We start from the raw sequence: 15021 nt of genomic DNA, 5'->3' as shown, positions 1-15021 counted from the left end.
ATTAAAAAAAATAAAAAATTTAAAAATTATATTACATATTAAATTAAAATTTTAAGAATTATATTGAATAAATTAAAAAATTCATAAAGCACGTGATACGTTGAGCCAAAGTTGAAACAACATTTGTATTATTTTGCCAGCTTAAATCTCGTACCGAGGGGATCTTGTCTTGTGTTCCCTCGGCCAAACCAATCCATCAGCTTGATGGTGTCTGCAAGCAGCTCCGCAATATCACCATTCCCTGGATCTTCTCCATGTCCCCGACCAAGCTTTCACGTTCATTCTCTTCTTCCTTTCACTCCGACAACAGAACCCGCAATGCCTCGCCCATCCAAACTCTTCTCAAGAGAGGGTTCACTCCCACCATCAAACACTTCAACCTCCACCTCCTCTTCCTCTCTGAATCCCGCCGATTCGGCTCCATCATTCACCTCTTGTCTCAGCTGGAGCACAACAATGTCCATCCCAACTCACGCACGCACTCCATCTTCACGCGGGCTCTTCTCGAACTCCACAAATTCGAAGAAGCAGAGCAATTCATGAGGTCTCAGACGGCCAAGACTTCGAATTTTGCCAAGACCCGCATCTGGGACTCTATAATTCAAGGTCATTGTGTCCATCGCAACGACCCGGAAAGAGCATTGTCAGTTTTTCGTGACTGCTTGAGTGGGTATCGTGTATTGCCTTCTTCCTACACTGTTTGTTCTTTAATTCAGGGGTTTAGCTCTCGCGGTATGATGGGACGAGCGATTGAGGTCATGGAGTTGATAGCGGACGAGAAGATGGAATACCCTTTTGGTAATTTCGTTTGTAGTTCTGTCATTGCTGGGTTTTGCAGAATCGGAAAACCGGAACTTGGTGTTGAGTTCTTTGAGAAGGCCAAGATTTCGGGGGCTTTACGTCCCAATCTAGTCACTTACACTGCCCTTGTCCATGCTCTTTGTAAATTGGGTAGGGTCGACGAGGTGGGCAATTTATTTCGCGCCATGGAGGAGGAGGGTTTGGCTTTTGATGTCGTGTTTTTTACTTGTTGGGTCTGGGGATATCTCAAGGAAGGTTTTGTCATGGAGGCTTTTAGGAAAAATAGTGAAATGCTAGAGAGAGGAATTGGTGCAGATGTCGTTAGCTATACCGTCCTTATGGAGGGATTTTCTCGAGAAGAGAATACAGGAAAGGCGGTTGGATTTTTGTCGAAGATGAGAAACGAAGGATTGAAACCCAACCTGGTTACTTACACCGTTTTGATATTGGGACTTTGCAGGAAAGGAAAACTGGAAGAAGCATATAACATCTTTAAGATGATTGAAGATATAGGGATGGTTGCGGATGAACTTCTGTATGCAACGTTGATAGATGGTGCTTGTAGGGAAGGTGATTTTGATCTTGTTCTTGATTTGCTGAGTGACATGGATCAGAAGAGGATTAGTCCGAGTGTCGTCACGTACAATACTGTCGTGAACGGACTATGCAAATTTGAGAGAACATGCGAGGCAGATGAGTTCTCCAAGGGAGTTGTGGGAGATGTTGTCACATATAGTACCTTGTTGCATGGGTACATTGGAGAAGAGAATGTCCAGGGAGTACTAGAAATAAGGCAGAGGTTCGAAGAAACTGGATTTTCTATGGACATTGTCATGTGTAACATACTTATTAAGGCGTCATTCATGGTGGGGGCATTTGAAGATGCTACTGCACTCTATAAGAGAATGGCGAATATGAATTTAACTGCTGATTCCATTACGTACTGCACGCTAATCGATGGATTCTGTAAACTAGGAAGAATAGATGAGGCACTAGAGATATTTGATGAGTTCAGGGAGACGTCAATCTCCTCTGTTGCATGTTACAACTGTATCCTCAAGGGCCTCTGCAGGAAAGCCATGATTGATATGGCCATTGACGTGTTTCTTGAACTTGTTGAAAAGGATTTGCCAGCAGAAACACACATTTGGAATTTATTGATTAAGGAAGCTTTTAGAGACCAAAATGCAGATGGAGTCTTGACTTTAGTTATCAGAATTGGGAAACTGCCCTCAGAAATATACGATAAGGTATGTAATGAGGCTATCTGCTTCTTGTGCAAAAAAGGTTTTTCAGACTCTGCGTTAGAGATTTACATGTTGATGAGGAGGAATGGCTCACTCATTACAAGCAAGTCTTACTTTTTAATGCTCAAAGGACTTATAGATGGGAAGAAACACGTGACTGAGCCTTTTCTGTGTAAATTTGTTAAAGAATATGGAAGTGGTGACCCTAAAGTTGGAAAAACAATAGCACGTTATCTAAGCTTGAAGGATGTTGACCGGGCCCTTCTATTTGTCAACAAGATGAAGGAGGGAAAGTCAATTGTCACTTTACCTACATCTGTATTTAAGATACTCATACAGGATGACAGAATTTTAGATGCATATAAGCTACTCATGAATGCGACAGATCATATTCCTGTGGATGTGGTTGATTATTCGATCATAGTCAATTGTCTCTGCAAGCGAGGATATCTTAACCAGGCACTTGATCTTTGTTCTTTCATTAGGAAGAAGGGGATAGCCCTCAACGTGGTCTCTTACAATTCAGTCATTAATGGGTTGTGCTGCCAGGGTCGATTAATGGAAGCATTTCGGATCTGTGATTCTCTAGAGAGAGTTGGTCTGGTTCCATCTGAGATCACATATTGTACACTAATTGATGCTCTATGCAGAGAGCAATTTCTGATTGATGCTCAACTACTTTTCCAGAAAATGATCCTTAAGGGGCTCGAACCTGGTACTCATGTTTACAACTCATTAATTGATAGCTATTCTAAGATTGGTATGTTGGACAATGCATTGAAGCTTCTCCATGAAATGGAGATGAAAGGCCTTAGGGTGGATGCATTCACTGTAAGTGCTGTGATTAATGGCTTTTGCCGAAGTGGGGATATGGAAGGGGCTCTCACCCTTTTTTCTGAGTTCAAGAATAAAGCTATGTTACCTGATCTGTTGGGTTTTCAGTATCTGCTAAGAGGTCTAAGTGCCAAGGGAAGGATGGAAGAGGCAAGGAGTGTGTTGAGAGAAATGCTTCAGTCTGAGCCTATAGTGGAGCTTATAAACAAAGTTGATTCTGAGTTTGAAACGGAATCAAACAATTTTCTTGTACTTTTATGTGAGCAAGGGAATATAAAAGCAGCCATTACTCTCCTCGATGAAATTGGCAACATGTATCATCCTACTCAGAAGTTCCATGCTGATTTTAATGAGTGGGCAAAATCAAACATGCGATATGAGGGAGAGGGATTTAAAACAGATGTTGCTGGGTCTACGACAGCCCTTAGTAATAATGACCTGGAAATTTGGCCATTGGAAGAGAAGAACATGGAGGATGCTACGAGTGCAACGAAACCTAAGATTAATGACTTTGACTCTTTCTATTCCCTGGTTGCTTCACTATGTTCAAGTGGGGAGGTAGAAAAGGCGAACCTGCTTCTGAAAGGATTTGTTTGCTAATGCAGAAGAAAACTAATTTGCTCCAACATTATTAGCTTGAGTATTGCTTGCTCTCTCTGATTCGTGATGGCTCGTTCCTAGGCATTGATAGCAGATACAGCTTCATAGGATCAATGAATATTTGCTCAACAGGTTTGTCTCTGTCGCCATTGCTCTTTTACGTTCCCTCACCCCCCCCCCAGCTTGCTTGCTTGTCTTTGTGAACCTTTTGTCTGCATTTGTTTTCCATGATCTTATGATGTTGACATATCTTCAGCTCCAGTAGTGTGGTTGGGTGCCTTCCAGGATTGCCATATGCTTCTCAAAGTTCTCTTTTTGATTTGCTAGTCTTCTTTTTTTCTTTGAACATAATGGATAGTCTTTTCTATTTTTGTGTCCCTTTTGTTGCCTATTTATCATATGTATCTTGTCTTCATTGTCATTGATAAAATTTGCATGTGGCCTATACTGATTTTGAATATTTGCAAAATTTTTAACGGTGTCTTTGCTGATTGTCTTCTTTCTGGCTTGTGCTTGACTAACTATTATCTCTTTCTATGATTAGAGAGGCCTTGCTGGGTCAAGATGCTCTATCATCTCAGACCTGTATAGTGAGGACTACCAAAACCTGAAGAAGACGAGAACTGAGATAACAGTCATTAATGTGGTTGAACAAGAGAAAGGGTGAAGTGAGAGTTGTGAATGGGATTGAACAAGAGAAAAGATGTTCTGCAACTTCCTCTCTCTTTCTATAGAGCCTACGAGGGCAGCATTCAAGGAAAAACGTGTTGAAAAGATATAGAATTTGGTTTCGGAACTTTGATTTGTTAAAAACTCTATTAATTTCGGTCAAGGATCGTTTGCTTGTTTATATTAACCTTCCTGTTGCTGCATCATTCGTAGTGTGGTCGAGAGATTTGAGTTCATATTGTTCTTTTCATTGGAAGCAAGTTTCTTAAATGCAAATATTGTTGAAGCTTAACCTTCAGAGAAAAAATTTAAATGTACTTTCGCAATCTGATTTTGGTTAATTTTTTTAAGTTAATTGTGCTTACTTACAGTTTTCAGGTATCCAAGCTTGTGAAGGTGCCTTCTGTGATCCGCATATTTTCCAAAGTGGAAGCAATTCACCTGACTTACGATGGACAAGGTTAATTCAGGTCCCTGTTGCTGTTCTCATCAAATAGTTGTTGTTATTGACTACCTATGAGAACAGTTCTTTTTTCAGATTCTACACTTATCCTTTATGATGAACAAATCATCAGTTGTTTTTTCTGAAGAAGCCATGAAAGTTTTTCTCTTTTGTTGATACCGACTGGTCCAAGGACGATGAACAAAGGGGATAGGGAAAGTAGGAGGATTTTTCGGTAGACAATATTAAGGATTTAGACCATAGTTTGCTTTTCAAGATTAATGTTTGAACGTGAAAAGAGCGAAATTTGCAGGCATAAATAGGAGGATCACAATGATTAGGGTTTGGTGAGTATAGGGTTTTATGATTTAGGACCATGTAACTAACAAGTAGGACATAAGGTGATGTGGCTGTTTCATTAGACAATGATAATCATTTTTTCTTCACTTCATTCAACAAGGGTCTTAGCAGCACGCAATGCTCAATCTCTCCAATGCGACCATAGTCAGGGCAAATGTGGTTTATTCCTCATTCTATCGTATGGTAGCTTTTGTGTCCGGGTAATTTAAATACCTGCATTAGTGAAAAGCTGTATATTGTCCATTACCAGATGACAGTTGAGGTAACCTCTTCAGAGATTATGAGCTAAAGAAGATGGTAGATCAGGATTATTGCGCTTATATTCAGAGGATGGAAGTGACTTTCAGACACCTGTATGATAAGGACAATGTTCTCATGGTGTTCATGGGGGACTGCAGTGTGTTCCATGGGCATCCAGGTAGCCGGATCCTGTACTCATGCTTTTCAGTTATCATAAAAACATAATTATTGTGGTGCCATAGACATCCATGCAGACACAGCAAATGTCCTGTATATGGAATATTACAATAAAGGTCTTCATTTGTTTGAATGATTGTGCTTTGAGTGGTATAGCTCTAACGTATAGCTTCTGAATGTTTTAGATTAATCTCATTATTCACATCCAAGATAATCTTGCATTCATCTTGCAAATGCTGGATGTAGGGGCCTATAATGTATGTGGACATGAGGTGATAGATTTAAATACTTGTGAGGCAAGGACTTTGTCTGTCATTTTTTATGAAATCAGTTATCACTTTTACTGCCATCTTTCTTGAATTGCATTGACAATGCACAAAATCTTGCCATTTCTTACATGTGAAGTTCATCAGATTTAGCATCGGCCTTATATTTCACTTTTTCCTTTGACAGGGATGCACAAATTCTTGGTGCCATTGGCATATGTTCTTCATGTGGACATCTCATTCTCTCTCGAGCGAGAGGGCTTCACGAAGAGAACTTCATTAACAAGTTTGATGAGTTATCGGTTAATGAAACCGATCTTATCCATAATTGATGTATTCGAAAAGTTCTTTGATACCTTCGGAGACCTGAATTTCTGGAAGGAAATACATCCAAGGTGCGGAGTATTAATGAGTTTAATCATGAGATACAGAAGACTATATTACTGATTGATGATGCCTATCGGGCCGAAGTTGAACTTGGTGTTGTGTTATGTGGAAATATACAGAGCATGAGCACACTGCGTGAGTGATGCACTCAATGAGTGGGGTCAAGGGGCTGATACCTGTGGCAGACTTATTTGGGCACTCACCTGCATGTGGGTCTTATGCTGGCCTGCCTCCTGTAATTGAGGCTTCAGCCGCTATGCACCATCTGCTATCTGCTGTTGATTCTTTTCTCTACAGTCAACTCGTCGGTAGGGATGGGCACAGGGCTGGCCCGAGGAATGTGCGGTGAGGAACTTACCCCTTTCATGCCATGCACCCCATTTCCTGCTTTCTTACCACAAATTCAGCTCTAATGGGGGCGGGGCACCCGGGGGCAACTTCAGCAAGCATTGGAGAGAGGAAATAGTGTTCTCATTCACAAGCCGGGAAGACCTTAAGCAAAGTAGTATAGAAACCGCGATAACAGCTATAAGTGCTCCCTGTGCTGAACTGAGAATCTTGAAGGTAGATCCTTAGTCATCTTCAGCAGTTGGGTCTACTTTACTATTGTTATTCTTGGCTCTAATGCTTATGTTCTTTTCTCTCCGCGGCCCACACGAAGTCGCTGATGCTATGGAGGTACGCACTGCCGCTGGCGAAGCTGTGGATCAGGTCGTCGCGTTGGTCCGACAGGAGGAAGCTTGATTCTCAGGACCCTGCAGCAGGCGAAAGCGTTCATGCAGTTCTTGTCACAATTTCCTTACTGCAGCAATCTATGCCGGGTGGAGATCTCTGCTGACTTTTATATCATGTTTACGATGAGTAGCCGTAATGTTATAAAACCTGGGATATGTAATGCATTGCTCCGTAAATTGTTAGTCTCTATTTTACTCTAAATAAATTTTCATAACTTTAAGAAAACGTGACCACTTTGGTGACTGACCCGAATATGATCCGAAGCGAAAACATGGTTCAGATTTTGAACCTTTAACCCGCACATGCATGCTATCATCATGATTTTAGGGGTGTCAACAGTTCGGTTCGAGTTTTTAGGAGACCTTAATCAAACTGAACAGATAAGGTGAGCGGTTGAATTCAATCAAATTCGGTTCGATCTAGGTTTTCGGCTTACGAAAATGGACAAGAGATAGATTAGGGTTCGGGATGATTTTGAGAGTGGCGAGAAAGAAATGAGTTTTTAAATTGGGGGTTCAATTTTTATTGAGAGTTTCGGTTATGGTTCGGTTAATCAAATCGAACTGGAAAAGGCATGGTTATTTTTCCAACATCCAAATTGAAATTCGAACCGAACCGAAAATGCACGAAATTCATACTCGGTTCGGTTTCGATTTCAATTTTTAGTTCGGTTTTTTCCATCTGGTTTCGACACTCGTAGTGGTTATGTCCAACATGTATGATGGGCTTTTCGACGAGCCTCTTCCCCGATCAGTAATGCAAGCCTCTTCACGTCGGCCCATTTGAAAGCCCGTTGGCTCGGCTGTGGTTGGTCCTTTAGGTGACAACCCTGGGGATCATTTTCATACCATATAAGAAGCTCAAGCACAAACGTAAGCTAAGTGTAGATCGTGACTTAAAAACGTTTTCAAGGATTTGGACCTCGTTTGGAATAAATGAGCACGTGCTAAAAGACTTGCTATGTTTCAGCAAACAATCTTAGGGAAACCAATTTGCAAAGAAGCTCTTTTATCGAAACAAACGCACCTTACGATCTAAATAATCTTCCTAAACAACGAATTAAAGCACACTTTTCAACTTTCTGAAAATGTGATGGGTAACACTGTTAATTGAAAGCTTACTCTCATGTGTACATGGATTCTCTATCTTACAGGGTGCTTCTCTAAGGGTTTCTATCTATCTCAATCATCAATGCATACTTTTGTTTGGAAGAATTACTAGAAAAAGTTCTCAATCTATTTTAATTGCACCAATTTAGTCATAAACTTTTTTTTTGTGTCAATTGAGTTGTAAACATTTTGCATTTGTATCAATTCAATCTATCCAGCCAATTTTAGCTAGAAATCGTTGACACGGCGTGTCGGCGCCGATGTGGATAATTTTAAATTATATTTTGATGTTATTTTAAATTTATTTATTTATTTTTCATTTCTTGCTTTTTCTTCCTTTCTTTATTCCTCTAGCCGACCACCGGACCTCCATGACAGGCCGGATGCGAGGGTCGGCGAGGTCGAGCCTTGTTTAGGACTCAATTAGAAAAAAAAATATTTAGAATCAAATTCGCGTAATTGTAATAGATTTAAGATTTTTTTGGAAAATTTCCCACCTTTGTTTACATTCACCAACAATTGAAAGTGTGGTCGAGAGCTGAGACACTGATAATAGAATCGTGGTAGGGGGGAGAGTGTCCGGCAATTTGCCCTATCCCTTCTATCGCGGATGAGTAGAGTGCTCAAAACCACGTCCGATCACCGCCGCGCTTCTACTTACCGGATCACTCCGACGGTGAACTTGGCTTCCATACCAAAACCTCAGATAGTCAATGAGGCGGAATCTAAGGACGGCACAAAATATTCCTTGGAGATCGATACGCATGGAACACATTTGTCCCGTCTCTCAAGCATGTTTGACTTTTACATACGCTTTACAAACGTACGAATACAAAGCATTTCACCCTTAGTAATTCCTGTACTTTAGTGACAAGGGCTTCTGTCCTAAGTAGGCAAATGGTGGGTAGAAAGCCATAGCATGTCATGTGCCTCTGAATCCCCTACAACTCCATAGCTATCGGCACCGGATAGTCACAGGGAAAATATATTTTTTAATATTATTTTAATATTTTATGTATTTTACTAATTTTTTAAATGATTGAGAAAAGAAAAAGAAGAAAAACCACAATATTTATTAAAAAATTATAAAATATATTTAAAATATAAAAAAATATACACGTTAGCACCAGTCATGCCTCATATGACAACCGAAGTCTATGCCAATGAATTTCTGGCCAAAATTGGCCGGATTGACTGAATTAGTAGAAATGCAAAATGTTTAGGATTTAAATTGGCACTAATAAAAGGATTATGATTGAATTGATACAAATGCAATGGGTTTATGACTTTTTTTTAACACTTTTGCCCAGCCCTTGCTTAGCGGCCTTTGGGACTAGAGGGAAAAAGAAGAAAGAAAAAGATTAAAATAATTGAAATTTTGATTTGTTAAAAAAATATAAAAATTGTCTAACTACGGGGTCGGCTTGCCGCCGTCTATGTCAATAATTTCTGGCCAAAATTAGCCAAATGAACTTAATTGATAGAATGTAAAATGATTTAGGACTAAATTAGCTTAATTGAAAGGTTTATGACTAAATTGACACTAATGCATTATGTTTATGACTTTTTTTCGTACTTTTTCCTTTATTAAGTGCATTGTCAATGTAAAAACTAGTTTACATACTAACAAATATACTATTTGACACACCGAGAAATTCAAGCACAAAACTAACTTGAAACACATATGTAGCTCATTAAACGATGTGTGCAAGTAAACTTTTATACTCGCAATGGATCTAATAATTATCGAAAAGGAGAATAATTTTTTATTAAAATAATGTAATCATGCTTTGACGTATTGCTTATATCATTTCGTGAATAAATACATAACTAATCCGTTTAATTTGAAGTTATATCAAAGCAACATGAAGGATAGTTCACGTGATTTCGTGTATGAATGTCACTTACTGTGAACTGATTTAAATATTACAAAGAGATCAACTTGTAATTGTGTTTACATGATGGTATATATCATTCAACACTGCGAGACTTTGTCATTATCGTGCGACAAATTTTCCACGTCACCTATTCGATAAATAAGTTTTACCTTACCAATTTGTCACTTGTCCACATTTATCTCTTTTGGTTTTATGATTGCTTTCCTATGCACATATTATGGCCACGTGGCATATGTTTTAACTACCTGTTTTGCTTCTTTTTTTTTTCCCGCTTGTTTCCTATTTATTCTACTTGGTCCCCTTTTTTTTTTTTAATCTATTTATTCCAGGACTCCAAACAAGGAAACAAGAACAACTCTTGGCGACCAAGTTAACGGTCACAATCTGAAACAGCCAATTTCATGTTAGGAAATAAAAATCCAAGTAATATCTAATATCCAAAATAAGATTAAGAAAAGAAAAGAACAAACCAACCAGGTTTCGGAAAACAAGAGAATCACCGGTTTTTATCCGAACTCTACAAAAGGAAGCAGGTCAGTAGTGCCTCTTCAATCGTTATAATTACTGTCTCTGCATCTGCATCTGCATCTGATCGTCGCAGTGCTCCATCAATGATGGCCATCGATCTTTCTCAATCTCCATTGCTGATGCTTCCGCTGGACAAAGACGAGGATGGCCATGGCTGTCGCTTCTTCAGTCTCAAGGGCGGGACTGCCCTTGCCCACCGCAACTTCCCGGCGACCTTTTCTGACAGCCGCTGCGTCGGTTCTTCGCATGGTTGGCTCGTGCTCTTGGACAAGGACACCGAGCCTTATCTCCTCGACCCACTTCGGGGTGGCGACCGGGTCCTCCGCCTCCCTCCCATCGAAACGTTCCCCTGTGTGTTCCCGGTGCGTCGGAGTCACGAAGACAACAGCTGCAGTTCGGCCTCCTCTTACGAGACGATCCATCTGGGGTGTTGCCGGAGCACGACCCTGTTTCCTCTCCTGCCGCTGCGTGACTATATTATTTTCAAGGCCGTGTTATCAGCAAACCCTAACAACGGTGCTAACGGCAGGAGTTGCTGGGTAGTTGTGATCTTTGGCATCGAGTCGAAGCTTGCGTTTTGCAGGTGCAAAGAATTCGGCGGAGTTGGCGTGTGGGCGGAGCTACCTGGTAATCACGGTCCTTACAGCGACGTCATCTTCAAAGGGGGTACGCTCTTTGCCCTATGCGACAATGGATTCGTCGAAGTGTGGCACTTCAATAGGGATCTACCCATGAAAATCATGGAGATCAAGTCCTCCTTCCCGCGAAAATCAGCCGAGGCCGCACGTGCTCTCAAGAGTGTTTGTTTTACGAGCACATACTTAGTCGAGGCGGCGGGTGAGATTTTGCTTCTGGTGAGGTTCACGGGGTATTTCGTGAACAAGCACGGTGTCCCGGTCGAAGAAGATGACTTCCTAGCAGAGGAGGACACACACCCTTTGGTCTGTCCCTATAGAACTCTATATTTCCATGTTTACGTACTGGACACGAGCAACGAGGAGTGGGCGGAGTTGGACTCGCTCGGCGACCGGGCTGTGTTTGTGGGCGGGAGCCACTCGAGATCGGTATCGGCCCGGGACTTCCCAGAGTTCGTGGCAAACTCAGTGTACTTCACCGACGACAACTGGGAACCGCAGGAGCAGGACGACTTCGGTGGGCACGACATGGGGGTGTACAGCTTGCAGAGCGGGAAGGTGAAGGAGATTTGTGAACTCGGTTCCGACAAGATCGAGTCTCCTCCGTTTTGGGTTTTCCCATCTGATTATCGTTCCAAGTGAGGACGATACAAACATTGTTCATGTGTCACAAGCTTTTGTTTGGGTTTGTCAGTGAGAATTTCTCTGCACGTGAGAGGTTTTGGTGCTTGGGACGATGAGATGTTGTCTATTGTCTGCTATATGTCCCATTGATAATTTGACGGTGGGGGAACTGCTGATATTAAGTCCTGGTCTCTTTACAATGTTAGCGTTAGACTTTATTCTTTTAACTTTCCTGAATCTTATGATATACTCAATGTAATCTTACAAAGATATAAATTTACAAAAATGCATGAATTGGGCAGCTTTAATTTTTCAATTCATACAACTTAATACATCAAACAGTGTCTTAGTGGAGAATCTTGAGAGACACGATGTATATGCTTCACTAATTTTTCTTTTGTGGGCAAATATGCTTCACTAATTTACTAACTAATTCACTGACTGATTTTAAGTTTCACAATAGATACAACATTATCTATCTAAATTTAATGTGGATTCTATTTACTCTATTGATTGATTAAGAATATAAAATATATGTTTGGCTTTATTATCTTAGTATTATGAACTTTAAGCTCAGTATGACTCGCCGAGATTGGAATACATAAAATTAATACATGCAATTTTGGTTTACTTTGTAACAGCTCCAACCATTTACTTTCCGTGTGAGATTAACGGATTAAATTGATCAACATGAATTTATAAGGTAATATATTCTTTATGATGCCTTTGTCATGATTTATCTAAATTAGTAAAGAGTCATGAACTATATTAGATAAGCGCAAAAAGTATACTATACTTGCACTTTGAGATATCTCTATCTATATTAGACTCATCATGAGTAGATTATGTCGTACTGAGTTTTCATTATTTTTCCATAATTTTTTAAAACACAGCATACGTTAGATTGTTTTAACCACGATGCAATTACAACAAAAGAAACCAAAACGTAATGCTCCAATCTCTGTTTGATTCACCGGAACAAAACCTTGAACCAATCGTGAACATTTTTTCCTTCTCTTTTACAATACTAACGGTTCTTGAGATTTCCAGACAGGGAACTTGGAAGTCAGTAAACGAATTTGAATGTAGAATCAGCCATTATTGCATGCACTAAGTTTGTGTGAGCCCAGCGCAGATCATGTGGATCCCTCATGGGACCTGCCAAAATAACAGTTAATATGCAGTTGACTCACATGAATCAGGTGCATGCTACAACTTTTCCCGTTGAAGAGATATCCAGTCACTTCAAAATTCACTTGAGGACTATCAGCAGTGTCAAGGCCAAGCAAGATTTGCAGCTTTTAGTTTGTTAGAAATTCAACGATAGAACAAGTAGCAATTGCATAGTTGCGCCTTGGTTAAAGTTAATAGAATTCTTACTTTTACCAAAAAAAAAAAAAAAAAAGTAGCAACTGTAGTTATTAATTATTCAGTCTAGCTGACCAACACAACAGTTAGGAACAAGCTCGTGTTGCTTATTGCCCAATTAGTCGAAAAATATGGAGCAGAGGGTACAATGATAAGCATTATCGTTTAAGTCGAATGATAATCAAGCCGAGAAACTTTTAAAAAGATATCGAGAAAATAATAGCATTCTTGTACAAGATCAAGACTTTTAAATAGATGTAACAAGCCAATGAAGAATGAGTGATTCAGAAATTTAAGAGCAAGATAGAACAAGATGATATATCACGCTAGCAAGGCAATTCGTGGATGTCATGACCTCAACCATATAAACCAACCCGTAAAATACTCTCTTGCACGAAAGACCATTCTAGATAAACAACTGGAAAGATATGTTGAACGGATCCCACCGAACAAGGCTAAACAAGAAAACTTTAAAGAGAGTGATCAAACTGCTGTAACATATAAGTACTCCTATTGTCCTACGTGTGCGTGAGAGTAGAACCCGCAACTTATATGCCTACTTCAGTCTAGTGTGCACGGCAACCGAACAACCAAGGATTTGCAAAATCTTCGTTTGAGTAGTCAGATTAGCCACAAGTTCCGACTGAAAATTCAGATGCTCGGTCTTCCTTGTCTCCTGGCTTGTATTCTTTTCCTTTATTCTCCGAGGAAGAGTTGCCAGCAAGATCCGCCTCTTCTAATGTACCAACCGGCAAAGGCTCTTCTTTGTTCATGCTTTGGATGAGCTGAATATACAAACCAGGAATACAATTATGAGCACAGATGGGACCCCGATAAGTGAATTGATGTAGCCCATAAACGATGAGCTGTTAATTCCTTTCACTTCTGGTCTTCCTTCCCCGCATCCTTCAATAAATCGAGTGATTTGAGATGCCCGACCCTCCTCATTGATCACTTGAGAACCAGCCACCTTTCAACAAAAAAGAGTTGTATGGATCAAGCACAAGGCACAATTACTATAAACCAATACTCGGAAGGAACAAGATAATTGAATAGTGAGAGCAATAAAGTCAATTCAATCATCACTAGATTTGGCCAACTCCCTTCCTTATTATTTCATTGGGAGGAGAGGTTAGCCATGAGTCCAAGGAACAAGTAAGAAGTCGTCATTATCTGCTCAACAATGGAAACTACGAAAATTTACCCGTAACACGTACAAAACCTACTTGAAAAAACAAACTACGCCGTATAACCTGCATGAAGTGGATAAGAAATGCAAGGAATTCTATGCATAAAGCTGGACGGTGGATATGGAATGACGCACCTCGCCCTTTTTCTCAGACAAGTCCCCTCATTTATAGCAAATATTCATGTTTATACAATGTGTCAAACTAAATAAGCCAAGGGTAGAGGACAACCTAGATTGTTTTAATTTTCCATAGAGAATGACTTAAATTACCCGAAGGATTTCGAAGAAGAAAACATTCCGCGAAACTATAATGCTCTCTTAGGAATCTACGGATACCAACGGAAAATAACCAACCTTGCTGCTTTTACCGGCTAGAAGCACAGCCAAACCAACGACCAAACCAAAAACCGCATTGATGACAGAGCTCGCGATACAATAAATATGTTTATAATCTTTTGTTCCTTTCTCATTGGTTTTATGGTTATCTTACGTTATATTTTTTGTTTGTTCCAAGTCATCAAGCGGTTGCCTTACCTCATTGACGAAAAAGTGTGTCTTCTTCTCAGAATTACATGATGACAACCCATTAGAATGCCTTGCTAAGAAGTTAAATATTGCTTGATTGACTCTTGATGGTTGTTTGATATGAAGAAACCGATATTAAAACGAACATCGAAAGGCACTCGAGAAATATTTAACTTCTCAACAAGGCACTCCAATGGGTTGTCATCACGTATTTTCGAGAAGAAGACACGCTTCTCATCAATAAGGTAAGACAACCGCTTGATGACCTAGAACGACCAAAGAAAATAACCTAAGATAACCATACAGCCAATGAGAAAATAACAAAAGATTATCAACACATTTAATATATCGTGAGTTTTGTAATATCGTTGTGCACACGAGTAAAAT

General features: G+C 40.0%; 2 protein-coding genes across 9 annotated transcripts; both read left to right on the top strand.

The window, feature by feature from the left end:
• The first annotated feature begins 146 nt into the window (after positions 1-146).
• On the top strand, positions 147-6630 carry LOC115756011 (pentatricopeptide repeat-containing protein At5g57250, mitochondrial). 8 transcript variants are annotated; one of them, XM_048285223.1, is made up of 5 exons: positions 147-3614; positions 4523-5371; positions 5556-5627; positions 5824-6031; positions 6143-6630. In XM_048285223.1, the coding sequence occupies exon 1, from the start codon at positions 255-257 to the stop codon at positions 3480-3482; it is 3228 nt and encodes a 1075-aa protein (XP_048141180.1). In that variant the 5' UTR covers positions 147-254; the 3' UTR covers positions 3483-3614; positions 4523-5371; positions 5556-5627; positions 5824-6031; positions 6143-6630. The 8 variants fall into 8 exon arrangements, with proteins under 8 accessions (XP_048141180.1, XP_030551541.1, XP_030551540.1 ...); XM_030695681.2 differs by lacking the exon at positions 5556-5627 and having other exon boundaries at positions 4523-4611; XM_030695680.2 differs by having other exon boundaries at positions 4523-4611; positions 5204-6031.
• A 3749-nt stretch (positions 6631-10379) lies between these two features.
• Positions 10380-11570, top strand: LOC115756038. The gene has a single exon (XM_030695718.1). The coding sequence runs from the start codon at positions 10380-10382 to the stop codon at positions 11568-11570; it is 1191 nt and encodes a 396-aa protein (XP_030551578.1).
• Positions 11571-15021: the final 3451 nt, after the last annotated feature.

This window comes from Rhodamnia argentea, chromosome 9 (genome assembly GCF_020921035.1).
Source record: "Rhodamnia argentea isolate NSW1041297 chromosome 9, ASM2092103v1, whole genome shotgun sequence".
NCBI lineage: Eukaryota > Viridiplantae > Streptophyta > Magnoliopsida > Myrtales > Myrtaceae > Rhodamnia > Rhodamnia argentea.
This window is presented reverse-complemented; position numbering and strand designations above follow the sequence as displayed.

Bases quoted from the DNA above. Each gene is read 5' to 3' on its own strand.
- LOC115756011 (XM_030695681.2), top strand. From the start codon at position 255: ATGTCCCCGACCAAGCTTTCACGTTCATTCTCTTCTTCCTTTCACTCC.
- LOC115756038 (XM_030695718.1), top strand. From the start codon at position 10,380: ATGGCCATCGATCTTTCTCAATCTCCATTGCTGATGCTTCCGCTGGAC.